The sequence below is a fragment of the Mustela putorius genome, unplaced genomic scaffold (assembly GCF_011764305.1).
Source record: "Mustela putorius furo isolate JIRA1106 unplaced genomic scaffold, ASM1176430v1.1 tig00003909_pilon_pilon_pilon, whole genome shotgun sequence".
In the NCBI taxonomy this organism is placed as follows: Eukaryota; Metazoa; Chordata; class Mammalia; order Carnivora; family Mustelidae; genus Mustela; species Mustela putorius.
The window spans coordinates 39,836,973-39,859,967 of NW_025422057.1; the positions used below are offsets into that span (position 1 = coordinate 39,836,973).

Genomic DNA, 22,995 nt, shown 5'->3' on the forward strand with positions numbered 1-22,995 from the left:
AGCCACACTAGCAAATGCAATCTTGGGTTAGTGTGACAATGCCAAGATATACCAATTATTTGTGGTTATTTTGTGTACTTCAGTCTCATGGGGGAAACAGAGTATCATCATTTTTTAACTATTGTCCAGTAGTTTGTAAAAGAATCTTTACAAGGAGTAATTTTTTATATGCTTTCCAAATTTTCTGAAAACTGTGTTCTGTAACCTGCTTTTGATTGTTTACAGTATTTATTAGGAAATTAATGCAACAGAACCTAAGTCAGTCAGTGGCACTGCTAAAACGAGAACCCAGGCCCCCTAACACCTCTTCCTCCAGTGACACACACCTGCCAGCCAGTGTGCTGATGCAGTTCGACGGCCACTGTAGAAAGAAAGAGCCACTCTTTGCCATCTTTGCACAATGCCCCAGTTATTGGGAATTTCTGTGTAGTGATGTGACTTACAGGACCACTTAGTAGATAATTTTCCTTAAACCATTTTTTTAGTGTTAATCATTTTATAAACACACAATCATATGCCCTTGGAGATTACATTTGTAGAGGAGGAGACACCCATCACACTGTTATTGCCTCTCCTGGGTCACATAGGATGCAGCCGTCTTAAAGCCTTCCTAAACTCCCTTTGGGATACTGTGCAGGTTGCTACTTTTTATTCCTTTCATGGTTTCTCAAGTGCTCCTCTGGATTTTCCCCGCCTTCAGTTGATTGGCTCCAAACAAAAAGAGGTATTGGACCCATGTTGGGGAAGCAGTGTGCTGTAGTGGTGGAACACTAGAGAAACTCTGGGAGAGTTTGGTCCTTACTCTGCCTGGAGGAGCTGATCCCATAGTTGTTCTCCACTTCAGTAAAAGGAGGTTGATTAGTATTTAGTGCTTCTGGTCATACATCAGTTCGTTGCACTATATCATTATCTACAGCTGAGATTGGTCTAGTGTAGTGGCTCACAATCAGCTTTTGGTCTAGATCAGGCGTTCTCACCCACAGCACAGCTGACATTTTGGACAGAATAATTATTTTGTTGTGAGGACTATTCTTGTATTGTAGGATGTTGAACAGCATCTCTAGACTCTACCTACTAGATAACAATTGTACTTTACCAGTTTGAACAACCAAAAATGACTCCAGGGATTGTGCTATGTCCCCCAGGGAGCAAAATAATTCCCATCAAGAACTGCTGGTCAAGATTCTCTCCAAAGTAGAGTCACTTTGGAAGGAGAGGCTCTGGATTTCAGTTCTGGCTTGCTCATTTTTTCCTAACAGTGTGACCTTTGGCAGGTTGCTTAACCTCTGTCTGCTTTCATATCCTAACTGTAAAATGGGTTGCTCATCTTTATGTAGGGTGGTTTTGAGGCTCTATCCAAACCATGAGGCCCTTTGTTTCCCCAGCAGTTGGCGTCTTAAGGAGTTAGTTAACCATTATTCTCTGATTATATACCATGTACTAATAGAACTTGTACTTCTTCCTTGATTTAATGATCTTTTATCCGTACTAGACTTTACTGTGTTTTGATTTTTAATCCTCTTCTTCAGGATGCATAGTCAGTGTGTATAATAGCAAACTTAATAAGCAGCAACATTCTTTTTTTTTTTTTTAAGATTTTATTTATTTATTTGCACAGAGAGAGAGATCACAAGTAGGTAGAGCAGCAGGCAGAGAGATGGGGGGAAGCAGGCTACCTGCTGAGCAGAGAGCCCGATGTGGGGCTTGATCCCAGGACCCTGAGATCATGACCTGAGCCAAAGGTAGAGGTTTAACCCACTGAGCAGCAACATTCTTATACAAAGTTTTCCTTATATGGTCATAATAGCAACAGCTAGAGGTAAACTTTTGGAATTGATTCTGGGTAACTACTGGGGGAAATTAATTATAACACATGATTAAGAGATGAAATAAAATTAGTTCAACAAGGACTAGGGTTCACAGTGAGATTTTTAGGTTGACATACCACACAGACTGGAGCAAATATCAGGCCAGTAAACCAACACCAAAACCACCTGTGTTTAAGATGGGAAGCTCATCAGCCTTGATATTTTCTTTGGAAGAAAAAAAATAATCTTTAGATTTTATGGTCTTTTGAATATTTTTTGCCTTAGATTTATTTTTAAACTTGCCGTATAATTTTCATACCATTGTGTGATATTATCTTGCCTTCATTCTCAAAATGTTTCTTGTATTATTCCTTTTTTTACCTTCACTTTTTGATTATAGATTAAATATGCCATTGATGGAGAAAGGGAAATACCAACTTTGTTTTTAGAGGGGAACATACTATTTTTCTTTGTCTTGTACTCCTTATTTAAAGTTTTAATAGCTTTGGTCTTTCTGTATCTGTGATAAAGCCCCTGAATCAAGTTTTGCTTTAAAATAGTAAAAAGACTTTTTGTGTTGTTGAGTCTTTTTAAACTGTTCTTTTTTGCATCTGCTAATAATATGAGAGATCATCTGTCATACACTAATTTTGTGAGCAACCCTTTTATTCAAACTTGTTTATGGCCTAAAATTCAATTAAATTTTTCCTATAAAGGATAATATAATTGTCAAGTGACTTTTCAACAGTATAGGCTGTAAATTGTGTTCTCTCTTTTGCTTTTTGATGCTGCTGAGATAGAAAAACTTAATGCTTCTTTTTCATAGAAAAAATGTTGGAACTTTATATAACTAAAAATATTTGAGATTTTTTCCTGGAAAGATACTGAATAAAAGATAATAAATTTATGCTTGTTTACCACGCTATTTCTAATGTTGAAAAAGAAATGAAATAGTCCCTAATTACCCCATCTATCAGTTTAATTAGAAATGTGTTAACATGTTCTATAAAGAAAAATTTGTGATTTTATGCCTAGGTAATCAAAAATGTATGACCTTATAAATATAATACTCATGTAAAACACACATCCGGCATGTTTCTCTGACTGGTACTAGAACCTAGCCAAATGATTAATTCATGAGTACTTTCTGTTATGATCTGTATTATCCACCATTTGCCATTTTCTCTTTCTTGTTGGTGTTTGTTGTTGTAGGTACCAGCAGACAGGTGTTAGGTGGCTGTGGGAATTGCACTGCCAGCAGGCAGGAGGAATTCTGGGAGACGAAATGGGATTGGGCAAGACCATCCAGATAATTGCCTTCTTGGCAGGTCTGAGCTACAGCAAGATCAGGACTCGTGGTTCAAATTACAGGCAAGTGCTCCTCTGCAGACTGTCAGTCTGTGGAGCTCAATTAATATTTCATCAGATGTATTGCTGTGGAGGAGGGTCTTGTGAATTATTGATGACATTTCAATTACAATATTCCTTTAATTCTTTTAGTGGGGGACATCAAAGGAAAATTTTTACGAGACAATGGAGCTGTAGGGCAGGAGAAATTAAACATGTAACACTTTTAATGAATTCCAGGCATTGATGCTTCATTTTGCAGATGAGCCCCACTAGATATTTTGGGTCAATACAGTGTCTAAGGTTAGCTTCTACAAATGGATTGTTTACAAACTCAATTATGTTAATATCGATAGTTTACACAATATGGAATTTTAAATTGGGCATAATACCTTTCGTTCCATTTATTAAATTTTACATTAAAATATTTGTTCTGGCAAGAGACCAGGTAAGCATTACAGTAAGTAGAAAGTCTCTTCCTGGGGAAAGTTGGAGCTCTGGAGAAACTATTCTCCTGAATTTCTTTTATAATCATTATGTGTGATAGCATTTATAGATAGTGGTAGTGGCTTTTTTTTTTTTTTTTTTTTTTTTTTTTGTAACATGAAATTGTCTGCTCGCTATGCTTCTCTCTCCCTCTCTAGTCTTCAAGAATTTTATATCAACCCTAAAGCCAGAGCCTAAATGATTGCCTAAAATGATGGAAAATTATGTTTTGATTGTGATCTTTGTTCTCTTTAGGAATTTAGTTGAACTATTAAAGCTATGATATTCAGAAAGAATTGGCATTTAGATTGTGTAAATTCAGTATGTTAGGACTGAAGTATTTTATCGTGAAGTACAGTGAGCTTTTATTTTCATATTGAAGCTGTAAATCGGCTTTATGTAAGTCAACATTGGTAAAACTAATATGAGGTGAATTATATAGGTTATTTAATCTTGAACCCAGATAATCTAAGAGCTCCTTGGATTCCAGTAGGTTTATCTAATGAATAACAGCAGTATGTTTACCAGATGGTTATGTTGTAGCAACCTCAGATACTCACTAAACAGGGTTTAGAGATACCTTTAACAGTGTGCTGTGCCTGAAGTCAGCAACTGCAGAAAGTGACTGTCCTGTAACATGGTAACATGGGTTTAGCCCCAGAGAAATGTTTAGTATGGAGCCAAATGCAAACCATAAACTATTGAGCAAAGAATTTTTTTTTTTTTGATTTTCAGTAGTGTTCTGTTTTTATTCCTTAACTTTTCCATTAATTTAAAAGATCACAATTCTCATGAGTATTTAAAGTTATAGACTATTTTGGGAATATTTTACATGATGGGAGAAAGGGAAAGAAGCATTTGAAGCTTTTAAAATGCCATATTTTTTGTTATTACATGGAAGTTGTATTGAAGCAGAGGTTTTCCTTCAAATATTAGAATTCTATTGCATATTTTGTTTGGAACCATGAAAACAGCCCAGCCCAAGGGAAAAGTCAGAGCTGAAAATGAGCCTTTAGTGTTTTCTTATCTATGAGTGTCATTAGTTTAGCATTTTAAAAAGTACTTTCTCTGTTCTACATAAGCCCTTTGGTTGGGTTGGCTCTGCATCTTTACCTGGGTATTTTTTGTTTGTTTGTTTGTTTTCTTTTTGGATAACTGGAATGCCCCAGGCTGCCCCAGATGGTTTCTAGGACTGTCTTTCTTTCCTTAAATGATATCTGGGATTTTCTTATTTCCCATCTCTTATCTTTCCTTCCCTTCCTATTATCATGAAACTTGTGCAGAGTCTATTACTCTAGGCCTACGAAAACTCAAGTCATCCCTGCAGTGTAGTTTTGATCTAAAAATTAAAACATGCTCTCCAGAGTGGTGGCAGTCCTACTAGGAATGAAGGCAGGGCTAATCATGAGCAGCAGCTGTAATCAATTAACCATCAATGCTCATATCCTCTTTTCCATAATGAAATAGTGTGGCATGTTGGACAATAGCCCAGATTGTCTTTATTAAAATAGTACTGGTAGAAGTGGCTTCCCAGAATGCAGTCCTGTGTCAGCCGAACAACCAGGTTCTTTATGAATAGAGGAGCTTGGTCCCCTCCACTTCCATGTGCCAGAGCTCATTTTGTAATCACAATTTTCTCACAGTTTTATAACCTGTCCACCTCTGCAACTAGATGAACTTGGAGTTCTTGTCTGTGTTTATGTCCTAAAGAAAAATGGATGAATGGTCAAATGAAGTTCTCAGTGGGCTGACATGGCTCATTTTGGCTGTTTACATTTTTCTGAACGCCTGTGAGCTTTAGATTTGGGGGCCCTAACTTGTGTTGCATTTTGTGGTCCATGATCATTGAAATGGTTTAAGTCTCTGGTTTACCAAGAAGAAACTTCACTTTAAAGAAGTTTTTTGGTTTTGTTTTTTTAATGTGTTTTGCATTTGTGTTTTTATGATTTTTTATTTTTTATAAACATATATTTTTATCCCCAGGGGTATAGGTCTGTGATTCGCCAGGTTTACACACTTCACAGCACTCACCAAAGCACATACCCTCCCCATCCCCCTTCTCCCAACCCCCCTCCCCCCAGCAACCCTCAGTTTGTTTTGTGAGATTAAGAGTCACTTATGGTTTGTCTCCCTCCCAATCCCATCTTGTTTCATTGATTCTTCTCCTTGCATGTGTGTTTTTAAAAGAGAGTGTATTACAGTGCACCTGTACAAGTCTATACTGGTTTTTGTGCTCCCAGTTCATCATGTGTATACTGCCTTCTCTTCCCTTGGCTATTCATATTATAACGCTGGGGCCCCTGAATTTCATGATGAAATAAATTGTTTACTTTTCAAACTTCAGTTAGTAATTTACTAAATGATATCCAAGACTTTAAATTCCTGGTTACAAATAAAGTGGCCTGAAAAAATTAACGAACTTTCAAAGGTTAATATTTTACTTTGTAATTCCTGGTAAGTCCTAGCCTGTGGATAGCATGATTTCCATCCTGTAGATTGAGGTATTTGACCGTTGGAGCTAGTGGCTTGTCCTAAACTCATTAGATAATCAATGCTAATCAAAGATGAAAGGAATTTTAGCCAGTTTGGTAATTGATGCTAATCACTCTAGTACATTTAGCCATTTCTTATGCTCATCTCACTGGTTTTGAGGGTTGGAAAAGGGTGATTCAGTTGATGTGACTGTTAATGGATTTGATTGCCCCTCCTGTGGTTCAGGAACAATCTAGGTCTGCTCCTGGATTTCCACTCAGTGTGAAAACCTCCATAGTCTTCTAATAGGGGGAGAATGGCAGCAGTGAAAGGGCATCATAATGCCAGATACGTGTCAGCTAGGATAAAGTGTTGGCCCTAAATGACACAGTGTGAGTCATCAGTGTAGCAGTTTGCAGAAAGCATGTAATAAAAAGAAAAAAAATGTTATGTAGCTGAATAAAGCATGTATATATATTTATGCTTATTTGAAAGTGACTTTGTTTGTAAATATTTTAAACAGGTTTTGATTGGTTGTTTCCTAATCCCTGCTAAGTGCATATTGATAATAACTCTTGTTCCCCGTGGAGGGTATAAAGAAGCTGGTGCATTTAATCCTTTTAGAAAGAAATATTGTCGTGGAAGGGGCCAGACCAGAGTTATGCCATCCCCAGGGAGCTTGAGGGGGCGCCTGCGCAGGCCCTGTCCTTAGTGAGGAGCAGGGCCTCCTTGCGAATTCTTTGGGAAGTGTCAAAGTCTGCTGTAGTCCCTACTTCTTGAGCCCTTAATATGGACAGTGGGCTGGGGCAGTAGCTGTAGTTGAAGGGTGAGAGGCTTTAGAAGTGGGTAGAGGCTTTTTGTCACGTTGGAATACAAGGGTACCTTGTTTCAGTTATGGCTTGTTTCTGTATTAGAACCTCAGGTATTTTTGAGTTGTGTGGAAGATTATTCTTAATATTTCAAGCACTGTGTGATTTACTCTGAGTGACTTACAAAAATTTTTTTAAGCTCAGAATTTACTGAGCTGTAGCAAAAAAATAAAAATTACCCATGATTCCCTAACTCAGAAATAATCTCTTTGAACATTATTTTCTAACAACCTTTAAGAAGATGTCTTCATTTAATAAAGCCAGTATTCATGAACTACATCTTGTGGTCTAGGTATCTGAAGAAGAAGCCATTCTTATCCTTGGGGCTTAGAAAGGATCTAACACACAATTACAAAACAAGTGATACGTGTATGGTGGTAGGATTAGTATGGGGTCCTAACTAGTGTGGGTATGCCAAGGAAGGATCCTTAAACCATTTGGAGAGAAAAAGGAAGACTCTGTAAGAGAAGCTAGGGGCTAACGCTCAAGTAGATGGCAGCTCGGATAAAGGGTAAGAAGGGACAAGGGGAATGCCAAGACATGAGAGAAATGTGCACTTTGTAGGGACTGAAGACAGTGCTGGCAGGTGGAGTGCGGAACCACAGAGGCAGATGTTGGGATGGGGGCAGTGAGACAGGTGAGGCTGAAAAGGTGAGCAGAGGTCAGTCCTTTTGGTCTCATAGGCCAGTTTAAGGTGTGTAGATTATTCAAGAACAGTGGGCAAACATTAAAGCCTTGATGTAGTGGGGTGTGGGCTCCTAGGTACAGGCAGAGGGATTAGTTACACAAGAAGGACACTTGTTCCACTGTAATGGGAGGAAGGAGGGGAGGATGGTACAGGTTCAGTCAGTTACCTGTGGTATGCAGTGTATCAGGATATTTTGGCTGCAAGTAGGCAAAACCTTACACTGAGTCAGATATTCCCAAATGTGTGATACACTTAGGAACCTCCAGAGGAGGTGGGCAGTAGACACAGTGTGATCTGCAGCTCAGTGCTGTCATCAGGGACCCAGAGACTTCAGTTTTCTCCCAAGGTCAGTTCTCCTTATAGTATCAGATGTCCTTGCACTGCAGCCCAACTGCCCCGCGGCCACTGGGTGGTATTTCCTTGTTCATGGAGAGACCTCGAGAGAAAACTCTCCTGCAGTGGAAGTCCTTCCTTCCTTCCCTACACTGAAGGAAACCGGTCTTACCAGGCCCTTAGTGGGAGAGTGAGTGGTACCAGGCTGGGGTGGGGGGAAGGGGTACTATGTGCTGACAGCTGTGGATGACTGGAGTTCCTGCTTCTGCCATCTCACCACCGCAGCTAGGCAGTGGGCGGAGTCTGAAGAGGGGACACATGCACAGTCTTGGCTCTGTTAGGAAGGAGGGAGAGGGAGGGAGGGATGTTGAGATAGTGGCCACCATGACCAATCTCCCAGCTCTCTGTGAAAGTGAGTTGGAGTGATTTCTGTAAAGTTTTGTTTTTTAAGACTTCTTAGGAGCATTTCTCCAGGTTTTTAAATATTCTTCAAAAGTGATTTTAATGGTTCTGTGATATTCCATCTTACTTAACAAGCCCTTATAATATTTGCTATATGGCACTGTTGTTCTGAGCACTTTATAGGTATTAACTGAATTAATCTTCATTTAGTCCTGTGTGATCAGTACTATTATTATTCCTATTTTAAGATGGGAAGCTGAGGTTCAGAGAGGTTAAGTAATGTGCCTAAGATCATGCGGTTAATGTGGGCCGAGCTGGAATTCAGACCCAGGCAGTGCTCCTAACGATGAGCTTGTGCTGAATTAAAGAAATGGAATGGTTTGTCCAACCCTCGTCTACATGGATGTTTAGGTAGCATCCATTTTTTCCACAGTGTAGATAATGCTGCGGTGGGTATCCTGGTCCATCCATGTGTGTTTGGGACTGCTGGGTCAGTGGGGGACTGCCCTTAATACTCTTGCTGTGTTGTACTCTGCTGCTTTCCACAAGAACAGTGCAGCTGCACTCTTGGGGTGGGCTCTCCAGGGGAAGTGGTCACTGTGATCACCTCCCTCTCCCCTCCCCCGACACACACACACTGTGGAGAAGCCAGCCATGCGGTGTCAGGAAAGCAGGCCATGGCAGTTCGAAAACTGATTGTAGACATCGCCACGTCCACTGGTAACCACGTCCCTTTGGGCCTGCCGACCTTCAGAGCACTTCTGTCCTGCTTACTTCCCCACAGCTGGGAGGTTGGCTGAAATTGTGTGGGTGGAAAATCCTAAGATTCTCCTAGGTTTGAAGAGCTATGTAATACCTTCCCTCACTTAGAATTTGTTAAGTAATTTTTGCTTCATTTTCTTTTATTTTACTCTGAATTTCATTTACTGGGTGTTAACTTCAACAGCTTTTTCTTTACAGAAAATATCAATAAATTTCCACAGCTAAGCTTTTCTATTTCAAGCTGTTACCTTCCTATTTATTTTCTTTTTTGTTTTTTGGTGGTTACTCATCCATATGCTGTCATTCACGGTTGTGTTTTGTTGGATGTTTTGGGTGCAGGTTCAAGGGGTTGGGTCCGACTATAATTGTCTGTCCAACGACAGTGATGCATCAGTGGGTGAAGGAATTTCACACGTGGTGGCCTCCATTCCGCGTGGCAATTCTACACGAAACTGGCTCCTATGCGCACAAAAAGGTAACACTACAATACTTCAGTACCTGTTGGTTTGCTTACTTTTAAACTTCTCCACTTTACATATTTTTCCTTTGATTCCTGTATTTCTCAGGTGTATGTTCCTGTGTGCTTTTATGCATTAACTTACTGTTACTGATTTAATTTAGAGCTGTATGTTTTCAAAACAATACATGAATGTAGGCTTTATCATTCTAACAGTTCATAGTGCCTTGAGATGTGTTTGTTGTCCAACAAAACACAACTGGGCACAGACTGGGCACCACAAGCCTGCTAGCATGAGTGGGACCATGCACTGGGGGCTTCCAGAATGGTTAAGTAGTCGGATTTGGGCCATTAGCAGCTTTCCACAGTTTTAGGAAAATAATATAATAACTCATCATTGGTAAGTACATACATTTAGCATGGTTTTCAGCATATTTTTAATGAACAAAGGAACAACCTTTACAATTATGAGAATTTCTTAATTTGTATTGTTTTTTTTTTTTTTTAAAGATTTTATTTATTTATTTGACAGACAGAGATTTCAAGTAGGCAGAGTGGCAGGCAGAGAGAGAGGAAGGGAAGCAGGCTCCCTGCTGAGCAGACACCCTGGGATCATGACCTGAGCTGAAGGCAGAGGCTTAACCCACTCAGCCACCCAGGCGCCCCCAATTTGTATTGTTTTTAGTTAAATTGCTTTGTGTTCTCTGAATCCTTGGTCATCATGTAAGCCTAATCACTGTATTTTGAAAGTTGGATTTCTTCACTTATTTGTAGTTTTAGTCACCTGATTAAAAAGGAGGTTTATTTGTGCTCAGATAGATAGCATGGAGAGATTGTATTATGCTTTTTAAATTTTCAGCTTTGATCATCCAGACTGTTGAGCTGGGTGAAGTGCCCATAAGCGTTTGCTGAATAGCTGATAATTACACTTCTTCCCTGTGGGTTTGCAGGTTACTTTTTTGAGATGAAGTGGTAGTTTGTTATGAGTTCTTTCTTTCCCAAGTCTTTGGAGCTCTTGAGTGAGCCTTGTGTACCCTCACAAGAGCAGTGTGCCTGAAAAAGCTGCTGAATGTTTGCCTCACTGAGTTAGATACGTGAGCTCCTGAACGCCATTGTTTCTGGAGTTTGACCCAGTACCCCTTTCCTCCAAACTCCCATTTTATTCACGATTATGAGTAAGTGGAACTTTCGATAGAAGTGAATCAGGAGTGTCTGTAATTGGGTAGCTCAAGTTCAGTGAGGTGGAATCCTGCTTATACTAGCTGCTATTAAAGCCAAGTGACTTTGTCCCGAATTTTAAATGGTAAATGAAAAACAAACTGAGTTAAAGTAATGAAGTAGGGTTAATGCTGTGATCAAAACGAAACCAAACAGTGATTTTTAACAGCATGAAAATAACCATTTTGATTGTTTTTCTAGTCAAACTAAATGGTTGTAACTATCTTTTTGACATCTTTTTTTTTTTTTTTAAAGATTTTATTTATTTATTTGACAGAGAGAGATCACAAGTAGGCAGAGAGGCAGGCAGAGAGAGAGAGAAGCAGGCTCCCCGCTGAGCAAAGAGCCTAATGCGGGGCTCGATCCCAGGACACTGAGATCATGACCTGAGCTGAAGGCAGCAGCTTAATCCACTGAGCCACCCAGGCGCCCCTCTTTTTGACACCTTTATTAAACGTTTTTGATGTCTTTTTTCACTTGCATCATCTGTTGACGTTTCGTAATGTTTTGTGTTGCAGAATCCAGCAGGATTCCTTACTTGATGTTTCCCTTGAAAAGGCACATTTTTCATAAGTTCTCTTTATCTTTTTATTTTCTTTTGGGCTTCTGAAGGGTATATATTCAATTTCACCTTTATCATAGCTTACTTACATTTCCTCTTTTATTATAACCTGAAAAACTATCTTCATGTAAACCAAATGTCTCTGTTGGTGCCTTGCTTCCTTGTTTGGAGGGTAGAGCTTTGGAGAAGAGACGCTTCACTTGTTTGCAGGGATTCCATCTTCTGAGGTTGTTTTGCGCACACCAGCGCATGTATACATGTGATTTTTCATAATTTTGTTTGATGCTTTACAGTTTGCTAAGGACCTTAACTTGAAGTTTCTTATTTAACTTTTGAGGAAAAGCAGTAGACGTGTGTTTTTCCTCTGACCCTTAATTAACTCTACCGTTTTTTTTTTTTTTATTAACATATAATATATTATTAGCCCCAGGGGTACAGGTCTGTGAATTGCCAGGTTTACACACTTCACAGCACTCACCATAGCACACACCGTCCCTAATGTCCATAACCCAACCACCCTCTCCAACCACTGCTCCCAACCCTCTTGTTTCTTTTTCGTTATAAAGAATCCCAGATCTCTGAATATGTAAGTTGTTATGCAAAAGACCAAAAAGATGTTTGTATGCATCATTTATTATTTATTATTGTTAATATCAGTTTATTATTTGTGATGAGGATATTGAAAATACATTAAATCCTTTGCATAGACCTTGTTAGTAACACTTCCAAGATCAGAATTCCAGCTGCTAGATTAAAAAACCAAAGTGACATTTGATACCTTTTCTCATTCCTTTTAATATTTGTTCTTGAAGATCTTTGTCACCACCCCTGCATACCTGTTGACTTGCAGATAATGTGTTAGATTGGAGTTAAATACGTTTTTTAAATTCATATCTCAAATATTCTCTCAGTGTCTGATCCAACCCAGCATCTAACCCCTGACTTCCTTTCTGTCCTTATCAACTAGGATTCTTTTTCTCCATGGGGGAGCTTTCTGTGCCCCCGGGCCTGTCCAGATAACGGCGCTCTGGCATAGGGACTTTCAGTGCTGGAGAAAATATGGAAGAAAAGAGAATTTCTCTTTAGAAAACTTGAAAGTACTGATTCAAGAATTGTTCTGCTTATCATTCATGTAGATTGTCTTTATTTTCCTAATGATTTTTTGTAACTGATATGACATAAAATTTTGAAAATTAAAGTTTCCATTTAGAGCACAGGCATCAGATGATCAGTTTCTGAATGGAGCGCATCCGTCATTCTTTTTCCTTACATTGCCTTTTAGCTTCCCACCTCTCACCACATGACCCTGTATTATCTTTGTTAATACTCTCTTTGACTGACAGTGTAATTTGGAATTATCAAATGTGAACCCAGCAACCATGCAGAAAAATATGTGGCTGGTATTTCAACCAAACAATCAAATCAGATACAGACATTTTCAGTCGTCTGGATCTTCTTTTAATGGTCAATTGAAATCTCATTTCTTAGGAATCTAAGATTTTTCTTTTTCTCATTATGTTTTGTGATCCCTTTTTTCTAACATAGAGAAACTTGATATGTGAGTTGAATAACACTTACTTGTTTAGTAACTATAAACATGACATTGCATTTGTATTGTCATTGCATTGCATTGTATTTGAGGCTGTTAGCGCTCCAAAAAATGCATATGGTGTTTTTGACTGACCTTGAAAATCTAGCCATTTTCTTGGGGAGAGAAAATGCCCGAAAAGATAATAAAAGAAGGGAGTTTTGTGGTACTTATGCTATAACTCACAGTGGATGGTGGCATCTTTAGCTACTGTGTTATGAAGTTTATTTAATTATTAAGGACCCTTTTTTCAATTTTCTGGAAGATGTTTAATGAGAAATGTCTTCCTTGTATTTTGAACAGTTGTCACTTTGTCTCTCCCACCTTTCCCTGCTGTATCCTGCAGATACAGTAATTCTGTGGAATATTTGTGATAATTCAAAGAGTTTTATCTCATTTTGACAAACTCATGACAATTAGAGGGAATCGCAACAATAGCATAAAGGTTTTAAAGCATAGCTTTTGTCATGACCAGACCCAGGTTTGAATCTTACAGCTTTGTGACCTTGGGCAAATCACTTAGCTTCTCTGAGCCTAGATTGGTCTCTCAAAAAATGAGTATTTTGGTAATTTTGTGAAGAGTTGTTGAGGTAATAGGTATGCACGAGAAGCTTAGTGTCTCAGGTAATTCTTTTACTCATTCATTTACTCAGGTAATTCTTACTGTTAGAAACAAAGAATGTTGTAGACCCGTTCTTCTGTGGTAGTCCGAAGAGAAGATGCTCTGCTGTTGCTGACTGATTCAGTATAAATACTCGCTAGACTGAAGGTTCGCACTTGATTTATCAAACACGTTCACAGGCATTCACATCTAGACCTTTTTTCTCACATCCAGATGCATTTGGTGCAAATGGAAACAATGAAATAGCATGTTAAAGTTCTTTTTGCGAAGCACAAGTTTTGATTAAAGAACAAACCATGGAAAACATGGCTATTTGATGAAACTGCCATCACGTGTTCTTTAAAAAGGCCCGTTTTTCTGGAACACTAGAGTCAAAGGACTTGGCTTTTTAAAGAGCTGGAAGGGAGTCAGGAAAAAACATAAAAATTAAAGTAGAAAAGGGCCACATGGTCCCTCAAGCATCCTAAATATTTCAAACCCATTCCAAGTATACAAATTATAACACAAAGTGATGTAATTCCTATTAACTTCAGAGACGGTGTATACACCTGATACAAGAAATGATAGATGCTATGCTTGTTCTGTGAGGTATATTGTAAAATTATGTTGCTGGAGCCCTTTTTTTCTTCATTGTCAGCACAAATCCTTGTTTATTAAAGATTTAGCTTGAAGGAAATTTTAATTAATTACAGGTGCAGTAAATCCTGCCTGGGAAGCTGCCGTGCTGTGTTTACCGTGAATGGCCTTCATGTGCCTGTGCTCCACTCCGCTCTCCCCGCTGCCTGACAGTGTGATTTATGGCTGTTGTTTTCTACCAGTCCACTGTTTGCCCTCTAGGAGGGATTGGTCTCCTGAGCCTCCATAATAACAGCAGCACTTTCACAGACATCTTTTAATGACAACAGCACTGCATTCAGTAAGTCAGGCTAATTGCAGATGTACCCTATTAATTGCAAAAACTAGGAGAGGTTACATATTTTACAAGCTTTTAATTTGAAACCGCCCGAGATGATTTGTCTTAAGTGTTTGGATAGAGACGTCCATAATATTCAACAATTCGCCATTATTGAAACTCTAGTCTAGGCAGTTATAGAATTCTGAGATTGAATCAGGTAAAAACAAAAAGTCTTACATGGTGTTTTTTACCCAGTGGCTGTTAAGTGGAAGTTACATTTTCAATAGGACATTTAAAAAAATTTCTTATGCTTCTTATAAAAGTCTTTTTGATTTTTACTCATCATCATACATCTTTCTGAGTATGGTAGAAATTGTGTAATTCTGTGGCTTAACATTGTAGAATTTTCCAAATAAACTTTAGTCCTTATTGAACATGCAGAAGAAGGTGACCACAGTGCCAGTGGTGTGTATTTGAGAGGGTTGGCATCTCATTTGTTCTCCTGTGGTGAAGTGACATCCAGAATCCAGCTTGGGGTGGCATTCCTTGGCGGGGTTTAAAGGAATGGCCATGGCGAGTCTTTGCATCCAGCAGTTACAGGAGTTCAGGGTCCCAAGCAAGTGGACCCACATTTGTAGGGCTTGTCTATGACCCAGACATTTTATAAACGTGGGTGGTAATTTGATCCTCTTTAGTTGTGAGGCCCCAAATATTGGTAGTTGTTTTCATCCCTCTCTTGTCTCTGTGTATGCACAGAGTTCCAGGTCTAGAGGGGAGTTGGGCATGGACATTCTCGGTTTCAGTCTGCTGCCTTCTCGGGTCCTAACTGCTTCATGAGTTCTAGTAGCCACTGCTCTCTTGGTGGGGAAAATGAGGGTAGAGCTGGTGGCAGCTGCCTGTCCCTAGTCTCAATGGAAAATTGAGATGCAGAAGAGCTCTTAGGATCCGCTCTGGCTTCTGAAAATCATGGGACTTGAGGAATGGTGCAGTGTGTCTTTGGACAGCCCACCTTTCTACATGTGGGGGGCCGGTGGTGGTGGATAAACAGTGTAGTCAGGATGAAAGGGAGAGAGGTGAGTCCCAGGAGAAACCTGTCTGTGTTTTTGGAAAGCTGTGAGCTCTGAGGTTTTTACTGTGCATTCACCATAAGGTACAGAGTTGGGAAATGGTTAGTCAGGTGTGGTCTTCAGTGTAGGACTGTGCAGGCACTGAAAACCATGAATAGGAGGACAACAAAGTAGTAGTAGATAATACAGCTCTCCCTGTTGAACCTTTGATGTGTACTGGGTATCGTACTTTTATGAACTGGGAAGTTTTGAGTGTGTTATGACATGAGAGAGTCATTTCTCCTACTTTGTTTTTCTCTTTGAAAATTTTTTTGGCTCTTATTACACCCTTTTATAACTCTGTTGAGTTAAAAAAATATTTTAGTCCTAGTTTATTAACATATTAAAATCATTTTTGAAGATGTTGAGTTTTTTAAAATTTGTATAATTGTAATTACATGAACTACTGTTTTAGGTTTCTTGATATTTCACTCTTATATTACTATGATGAACCTTATTAGGTTAATATACAGCTAGGTTTCATTTATAAGTAACGGATCTCTGCTAGGGAGTACACGTGTGTGTTGTGCCTGTTAGTTTTGAAAACAGGGTTCTTTTGGCCTTATAGTAACGCATTTCAATGCGTCCTGTCTTTTCCTGCATTTTGCTCATGAAACCCTTTGAGTCTGGTTGGCTTTTGGTGAGAAGAGCGTATACCATCTTTTTCAAGTTCCTCAGTAATTGGTCTGATTGATTTGTCTCATTTTTCTTGGGCCTATTTTGGTACTTTATTATTATTATTATTATTTTTGAACAGTTGTCCTCTGTCAAAGTGTTTAGGGTTTTGGCATTAGCTCACTAGTGGTGGTGGAGAGAAGACACATTTGTGTAGTGTCTCCATCTGCTTTCTGCTCTTTCGACATTCTCATGCTCTGAGTCTGAGTCTGCTCTTTGGGCTGACTTGACAGATCTTTGTCTGTTTTGTTTGATGTTTTCAGTGGGCTATTTCATTTTATGGTTTTTCAGTTCTGCCAGTTTTGTTTTTTTAGGGTCCACTGAGTTTTGTTTTTACCTTATTCCCTCATTTTCCTTTTTTAGCAGGTTGCGCTGACTGACTGTTCTGCCTGAGTTTAGTGTCAGTGGTGTGCGAAGAATGAGTATTCTTTGTGTGGTCAGAAACTGCTGATACTATTAAAAGGAGCTCGGGGATGGTGGTGCTCACGTCATTTGTATCTTAATTTTTGACCTCTTGTTTTCTTTAATCTTACTTTCTATCTTCTGGTCTGTCAGACTCTGGGAGGCTGTGCCGGGTCCCCTGCCGGCTGTGGATGTCCTGCTTCATCAGCACAGCTCTGACGGCTTTGTGCCCCGGGTTTGGTGCGCGGCTCCTCCGGTGTGCACTGTCTCCTTTAAAATATAAAATATCCCTCTTCTTTTCTGTTCAGTTTTTCTGTCTGCTATTTGTATTTCTAGTCCTGCCCCATTTCTGTTTGCGTTTCTTGGGTAATGCCCATATTTTCAGCTTTCAGTGCCAGGCTCGTTTGGGTCTAAGGGTTGGGCCGTGTGTACCCACGGGAAAGTCTTGCTGCTAATAACCCACTGTCATTGTGGAGACTCCTGGTGCATTTCATCTGAAACCAGCGATTGTATTTTCTATTTTCCTGATTTTTTTTTCTATCTTCTATTACTTTTTTCCCCTAGAGTGGTTTGACAGTTCTACAGTCTGTTTTTTTTCTTGTATTCATGTGGAAGTAGCAGCTGTGGGTCAGTAGATGGGCTTGTTTTTTTACAAATATAATCCAACGTGTTTTTCTTTCACAGTTAAAAAGTGGACAATGTCTGTCATCTCTGCCCCTTTCTACCCTTGGACAGGGCGGGATTTTTAGTACACATATTTCTCCTGTTGTTATTCAAGATTTTGTTATATTAAACTAGAATTATAGTGACACTTAAAAATATACCCCCCCTTTCTAAAAGATTTTATTTATTTATTTGAGAGAGAATGAGTGAGAGAGAGCAAAAGCAGGGGAAGGGGCAGAGGGAGAGCAGACTCCCATCTGAGCTGGAGCCTGACGTGGGGATCTGTCCCAGGACCCTGGGATCATGACCTGAGCCGATGGTGGACACTTAACCCTGAGCCACCCAGGCGTCCCCAAATATATCCCTCCTTATATTTTAGATTTATTCTTAACGGTTTCATTAATATTTAAAGCAATGTTTAAACATTTACTTACTGTTTTAAAACAGATTTCCTTGCTCTCCAAAAGTGGAGCATTCCTACAAAACCTTTTCGTACCCTGAAACCGCTTGAAGTGAAGAAGCACTTACCATTAATTTATATGGAAAAGTTCTTGAGCGTTCCCTACCCAAACAGTACCTCTCTTAGGCTTTTCTGATACCTTAGGATACATCTTGCTAACACGCACAAAATAAATCGAGATAATGCATAGATGCTTATAGATCCCATTCAAAGCTACGGCGCTTGCTGCCCAGATGCAGAGTGTAGTTCTCAGGGAAGGAGCTTGGTGGCGCCCCACTCGTGCTCGGGGCGTGGGCTGCCTCTATAAATGCTCACTGCACAACAAAGACGGAACGCTGCTTTTGCTTTCACCTTTTTTTATAAAAGTGAAAATCCTCTTTGGCTTTCTTTGGGTGGGCAAAAACGGGTACTAAAGTACGTCTTTTGTAACAGTGAAGAAGCTAGCTGAACTTTGGAAAAGCAGAGGATACCTGTAATATTTGAAAGAACTGGTGTAATATTACATGTAATTTACCCTTACATTTTTTTTTTCTTTCACCGTTAGGTATGAGGCAATGTTGCCTGATACTTAGTTAATACTAGCTTTGCAGTTAGCTGCCCGTCTACGTTCACATCTTGACTCCTCCACTTACCAGCTGTGTGACCTGATATATTATTACAGTCTCCCCCCATAAACCAGGGGTTCATAAGGACTCTGTCCTTTTTTAGGGAGTTGCTGGGCGTGCTCTGTCTGCAGTGAGCATTCTGGGCCTGGGAGCTCTACTCTCTGCTGTTCTGCAGAGTGCTGTGTGTTTCTGGCACACTTTCTTCTGCCCTTGGAAAGGGACCGTGTTCTTTCAGTGACTACACCTGGCTGGATATATCATCTACTATACCTGGCCTCTCTCTGGCTGCTTTATTTTCTGTTTTTGTCTGTCTGGAGGTAGAATTTATTTTTTCTGTCAAGCATGACTGCTAGTTTGGATCAGTGCAGAATTCTGGGGTCAGAGCGTTTCCCCTACAATTATGGAAAGTCTGGCTCTTTGCTTTCTGACAGTTTAGTGTAACAGAAGAGGTGTCCAGCTCAGGTGGAGTCTTTTTCCTCTGAAGGGAATCTTCTGTTTTGTTCTGACTAGAAGCTACAGCATTTTCTCTTTACTTTTGGAATTCTAGTAGGTATATTCCTAACGATAGGTCTTTTTTCAGTGTTTCTCCTTGACACTCCATTACTTTTTGCTCTATAGACTCCTGTTTCTCCTCAGAATTTTTTTCTGCCTTTTTAAAAAAAAAATTGTTTTTATATCCTTTTCTATTCTCTCCTCCTGGAATTCATGTTCTGCATCAGTAGAGCGCCTGAATTTGTCTTTCTGGTCTCTCTGGCTTTTCTCTCATTTTCTTTTTCTGGTTTTAAAATAACAAATCACTTCCCATCTATCTTGTTGTTTTAAGTTTAACAAGAATTGACACAAAGGATATTTTAGAAAAATAAATATTGGGTAAGTGTTTACTTATTGTAACTTTTTCTAGTTTTCTTTTGAGGGCCCTCCTCCTTAAGTAGATGTAGTAGTCAGTGTTTACAGAGTAATGAAACATAAACTTCCAGTGCTGATAATATATAGTTGCAATTGTATGTATTGTGATTGTATACATATTTTAAAAGTACAGTAGAAAAAAAAAGTACAGTAGATTACATCATTGAAAGATTACCATTTAAAGAATCATGTTCATTTAGTTTATTTAAATGAGCTTATTTAAAACTGGTTTTACCATTTTATCATCATTTTAGGAGAAACTAATTCGAGATATTGCTCATTGTCATGGCATTTTGATCACTTCTTACTCCTACATTCGGCTGATGCAAGATGACATTAGTAGGCATGACTGGCACTACGTGATCTTGGATGAGGGACACAAAATTCGAAATCCAAATGCTGCTGTCACCCTTGCTTGCAAACAGGTATGAGCTTTTATAACAAGGGAGATTTCCAGGGAAAATAGTATTTAATTGAGAATAAACTCTGGTATCACACTTATTGACTCTTGTGCCTCTGCATAAGGAATTTGAAATACATGTTTTACCTTAGTGCAGAAAATTCTTTATTCTTGCCCATAATCATGGTTTTAAGAAATTCAAATTATTCACATTACTGACTGTGTCTCGTAGGGATCAGTTGTTAGAATGTAATCCAATCCAACTCTCATTCCTAGTGTTCAACGAACAATAAGAAATATTCTTCCCTCTTTATTTTTTCTATATTGCGTAAAATGTCTACATTTTGGAGATTAAAGTGATGTGTAAAAATGTTAAATAACCAGGATTGTGTGGACATATTTTGGGGTAGGGATGGGGATCATCTCTTGAAAAATGGATTTAACAAAAAGTGTTTTCTTTCCCCAAATAGTTCCGCACCCCTCATCGTATCATCTTGTCTGGCTCGCCAATGCAAAATAACCTCCGGGAGCTGTGGTCGCTCTTCGACTTCATCTTCCCAGGAAAGTTAGGCACATTGCCTGTGTTCATGGAGCAGTTCTCGGTCCCCATCACCATGGGGGGGTATTCAAATGCCTCCCCAGTGCAGGTAATGTAGTAGGCAGCTAACACTTGTAGTCGTTTTAATATTTAAACTGTTTCTACTTAATACTGTACTTTGTAGCCAAGTCATTCATAATATAAGGGAAATGGCCAAGCTTATAAACTGGTATCTGCCCAAAATCACAAAATTATTTTTGCTTGAGAGCTCCTGCTTTTCTAGATGAGTTTTAAAAAATTATCTAACATATTCAAAACCAGTCAGAAAGTAAAACAAGGGATGAATGAATCCGTTCTGGACACTATATAATTTAGTATATCTTATAAGATAGTGTAACAGCTTAGAGAAGGGAAAGCGAGGGAGGATTGAGTTGTTCAGAGAGGACTTAGTACAACACTTAAATGTTCTTTAACCCAGTTCTGGGAAAACAGGTCAAGAAAAGTGAGGGCATTCTAGATCAGGGCAGTGGTATGACCACAGCCATATTGTGTGGCCATGGGCCACAGTGAAGAGACATGCCTGATTGCCCTGGAGATGCTTGTGAGGTAGCCAGGAAGGTGTGGGTGCCAGAGATGGGGGCTTTGAAAGGGAGGCAGAGGCTCTCAGGCAGCAAAGAGCCACCGAAGGTGTCTGAGCGGGAGGCTGAAAGATGGCTGCTCTTCCAGGGCCACTCAGGCAGCAGGTGGTGATGGGACTGAGGCTGGCTTTGGGGACCTCTGGGAATTGTTAGGGGTCAGGGTGGTGAGGGTGGTGAGGACCTGAACCTGGACTTGGATGGTGATTCTGAGAAAGAAGGTGGGGAGCAAAAGTTCCAAATGGCATCTTTTCCCATAAAACAAACAAGACATGGGGGCCCCTAAGATAAAGGAAATGGGGTAGAAATTATAAAATTTGGAAAAATTATAAAAAGAACTCCTGTACTCTTTTACTAGATCCACCAGTTATTAGCATCAGCTAACATTTCGCCACATTTGTTTTATCTTTCCTTCCTTCCTTCCCTACTTCTGTGTACCCATGCACACAAATTTATACTGTTTGTTTTTCCTGAGTCATCTGAGAGCAAGTTGTAGACATTATGTCCCTTTATTCTAAATCCTTCAGTGTGTATTTCCTAAGAACAAGGACAGCCTCCTATATAACCACAGTAAAAATATCCAAATCAGGAGGAAATTTAACACAGTACAACTCTGAGGTCTAGACTGTAGTCATCCACATTTTGTCAATTCTTCCAGTAGTTTCCTTGTCTCTTTAGTTTTCCTTTAGTCTGCAACAGTTCTTCTGTTTTTGTTTTGCCTTCTGTGACTTTCCAGACGACAGGCCTTGTATTTTGTAGAATGTGCCTCCCTTTGGGTTTGTCTTCCACTCTCTGTAACTTGTCTTTCTTGGTTTTTCACTGTAGCATATGCTGTTGGTTTATCCTTCATGGGTAGTGGCAGTTGGTAGTATCTGATTGCTTGGGTGAGGTGGTATTTACCAGATTTCTAAACTCTTTGAATTAACCACTTTCTTTGGAATTAATAAATCACTTTACAGAGAGATTTGGAAACCCTCTAAACATTCTCTTTTTTCCTTGACATCCTTGTGTTAGAAGTCTATGTACTTACCTATTTTCCCTTTGTAGGTTATAAGGTCTTTGGGAGCAGAACTTTTTGTTTTTTTGTTTTTTAAAGATTTTATTTATTTGAGAGAGTGAGGCAGACAGAAATGAACCTTAGCAGGGGGAGTGGCAGGCAGAGGGAGAAGCAGGCTCCCGAGCAGGGAGTCCGACACGGGGCTTGATCCCAAGACACTGAGATCATGACCTGAGCTGAAGGCAGATGCTTAACTGACTGAGCCACCCAGGGGCCCCAGAGCTGCTGTTTTTGTAATTGCTTTTTTGTTTTAAGTCCATGGTTGTCATGAGTTACTGAATCCCAAGAAGATCATCTGTCAGCAGTTATTTATTGTTTCAGGCTGGGGCTAAAATGATGAGAGGTGGCTGGCAACCAGAACCTTCCCTTGAATTGTGTTCTCAGTTCAGTAGGATGATTGTAGTACAGGGTAGTGAGGACTGTGATCGGGGGGATATCTAATATCAGAGCTTGTGGGAGTCAAGAAAGGATTCCTGGAGGAGAGATGACTGTGCTAGGCTGAGGAAGGGGAGGGGGGAGAACATTAGTTACCAAGAATATGGCCTGCTTCTTGGCTTTGCATGTTAAGCTTAGATTTTAGAACTGATAAGAACCTCCTCATTCTTACTCAGGGTTTATTGAGATTCCATGGTTTGGTGACTGGCCTAAGGTAAGGTTTCTCAGCTCTGGAAAAGGCAGAACTGGTGAGTAATATCACTCTGCCTTGTCAGGAATAGAAAGGAAACTTAGATGTTCAGTTGGTCTCCATTTTCCATGGCACTGGGAGGTTGGGAGTGATAGTTAAGAGAAATACAGTTCTGGATCCCTACCATGTGGTGTGGTCAGAGAGACAGGGAGGCAGATGGGAAAAAAAATTTAGAATCCGCGTTACTGCCTGAAGCACAGGACTGCCTAGGAAGGTTGGACAGAGAACGTGGCTGAACATCAAGGCTAAAACTGGGTTTCTTAGTCTTCCTTGCTCTTCTATCCCCACCACATTCCAGAGTTTCAGTTCTTCCTCTAAGGAGAGTTGGGTGTGAAAAACAGACCCATCCCCAGC

The 22,995-nt window shown here is 39.7% G+C and overlaps 1 protein-coding gene across 4 annotated transcripts in view; it reads left to right on the plus strand.

The window, feature by feature from the left end:
* ERCC6 (ERCC excision repair 6, chromatin remodeling factor) overlaps positions 1–22,995 on the plus strand; it is a 72,243-nt gene that overhangs the window by 29,680 nt on the left and 19,568 nt on the right. For all 4 annotated transcript variants that reach the window (XM_004765853.3, XM_045068489.1, XM_045068490.1 and 1 more), the window contains 4 exons: positions 3,021–3,179; positions 9,507–9,642; positions 19,581–19,751; positions 20,197–20,373. In XM_004765853.3, coding sequence (XP_004765910.1) covers positions 3,021–3,179; positions 9,507–9,642; positions 19,581–19,751; positions 20,197–20,373 — 643 coding nt within the window. The remainder of the gene's footprint in view (positions 1–3,020; positions 3,180–9,506; positions 9,643–19,580; positions 19,752–20,196; positions 20,374–22,995) is intronic.